The 1,881-nt window shown below is 55.3% G+C and overlaps 1 protein-coding gene across 1 annotated transcript in view; it reads left to right on the forward strand.

The window, feature by feature from the left end:
• The window catches only part of LOC104496446 (rab GDP dissociation inhibitor beta-like), a gene marked incomplete at its 3' end in the record, with an annotated part of 3,605 nt that extends 1,787 nt beyond the window's left edge, over positions 1–1,818 (forward strand). The window contains 2 exon segments of the mRNA XM_010139569.1: positions 481–615; positions 1,610–1,818. Of these exon segments, the coding sequence (XP_010137871.1) occupies positions 481–615; positions 1,610–1,818 (344 nt within the window).
• Between the last annotated feature and the right edge of the window lie 63 nt (positions 1,819–1,881).

Here is a 1,881-nt window from a genome sequence, read left to right on the forward strand (position 1 = left end):
GCAGCAGCCCCATCGCTGGCCCCATGGCAGGTCAGGTTGGCCCTTGGGGCTCTGAGCCCCCTGCTCTGGGGGCAGATGTCCCTGCTCCCTGCAGGGGCTGGGCTGGAGGAGCTTGGAAGGTCCCTTCAATCCAAACCAGTCTGTGATACGCAGGCTGTGCTGGATTGGAGTGGTGAGGATGAGGAGCTGCTGTGGTCCAGACATGACTTGTGTGTCACGCTGAGCGTGAATGAACCACAAGGTGCAAAGCGCAGCCGTGCTCTTCAGCTGATTAGCAAGGAAGCTGTTAATTGCCTGTAAGAAAGCCTTAAAACTGCCTAAAAGCGGCACCCGTGAGCGTGTGTTCCACGGGGGTGTAAGAGCTGCGTGGGTTGAACACGGTGCTGCCGTCACAGGGTTGGCGCTGTCGGAGAAGCTGTCTGTCCTCTTGGCTTCTGGCCACGGCCCAGCTGTTGACTTATGCCCAACCTCCTTTTCCAGGTCAGTTGGTCAAGATGCTGCTGTACACAGAAGTCACTCGCTACTTAGACTTCAAGGTGATCGAGGGGAGCTTCGTCTACAAGGGAGGAAAGATCTACAAAGTTCCTTCCACTGAGGCAGAGGCCTTGGCATCCAGTGAGTAGCTGCACCTTTCTTTGTCCCCTCCTGAGGGTAAACAGTGGTGAGACAGGTCTCTGCCACTCACCTCTCAGGATATTCTGTGCTCATCCTGACAAGTCCCGACGCTCCTCACGTGGTGCTGCGTGTAGACTCCATCTCAGTAGTGAGCTGTGCTTAGCATAGGAGCCTTCTGCATCTCATCTGACTTCCAACACCACTTGCCGTGTGAGCCTTGAGCTTCCCAAGCCTCGAGTTACTGCTTTTGTGGAGCTTTCAGATGGAGCCAGTCAAGCTGCCTCTTCTGTGGCGCCTCTGGGGAGGATTTGGCAGCGTTTTACCAACTCAAGAGGTTACGTTTGGGGGCTGCTGCTCCCGGCTCTGCCCTAATATTTAACGTTGGGCCCTTGTGGGATGGAATTGGGTGTGTGGAAAACATTGTGTTCATCAGCTGGCAGATGGGAATGACTAATTCCGATGTGCGGCACCTACCTCCAGTCGTCATCGTTGTCTGCTGGAATTTCACTCCTCAGATAAAGCTGCTGCTCCTTCATAACCATGTGGTGAAATATGTGAGGGACATGCAGAGGGCGGGGCGTTAGCTTCAGATGTGGGATGTAAAGTCTGGGAGATGCCAAACACAGGTCTCTGCTTAGGGAAGCTCTCTCTGATTGGCCTTGCAAGATCCCTGGGCCAAGTGGGACCTGCTCTCCAGGCTCTCCCCCAGCTGGAAGCAGCCTGCAGAAGCTTGGCCTCCAGCCATGCCTTGAGAAGAGTTGGCTGTGCCACCACTTGGGGTCCGGGACACCGGGAGAGCTGCCGGCAGGGACTTCTGTGGCAGGTGGTGGGGTCTGCTGCTTGAACCGAGAGCCTTGGGTAGCCCTCGAGGCCAGACTCCACACTATGGAGTGATGTCTGAGATGCTGGGCCCTTCCCTCTCCTCTGGACCTCGGTGGTAGTGGAAGAGGCGTTTAGTGGCTGAGGAAGTTCTGACAAAATCCCTTGTTTTTAGGCTTAATGGGCTTGTTCGAGAAACGCCGGTTCAGGAAATTCCTCGTGTATGTTGCCAACTTTGATGAGAACGACTCCCGAACTTTTGAAGGCGTCGATCCCAAGAAGACCACCATGCGTGATGTCTATAAGAAGTTTGACCTGGGGCAGGATGTTATAGACTTCACGGGCCACGCGCTCGCGCTCTACAGGACTGACGAGTAAGTGACGGTTCCGCTGCTCCCCCAGACCAGAATCCTTGTGGTTGGACAAGCCCTTTGATCCCCTCGAGTG

This window comes from Buceros rhinoceros, unplaced genomic scaffold (assembly GCF_000710305.1).
Source record: "Buceros rhinoceros silvestris isolate BGI_N320 unplaced genomic scaffold, ASM71030v1 scaffold42830, whole genome shotgun sequence".
In the NCBI taxonomy this organism is placed as follows: domain Eukaryota; kingdom Metazoa; phylum Chordata; class Aves; order Bucerotiformes; family Bucerotidae; genus Buceros; species Buceros rhinoceros.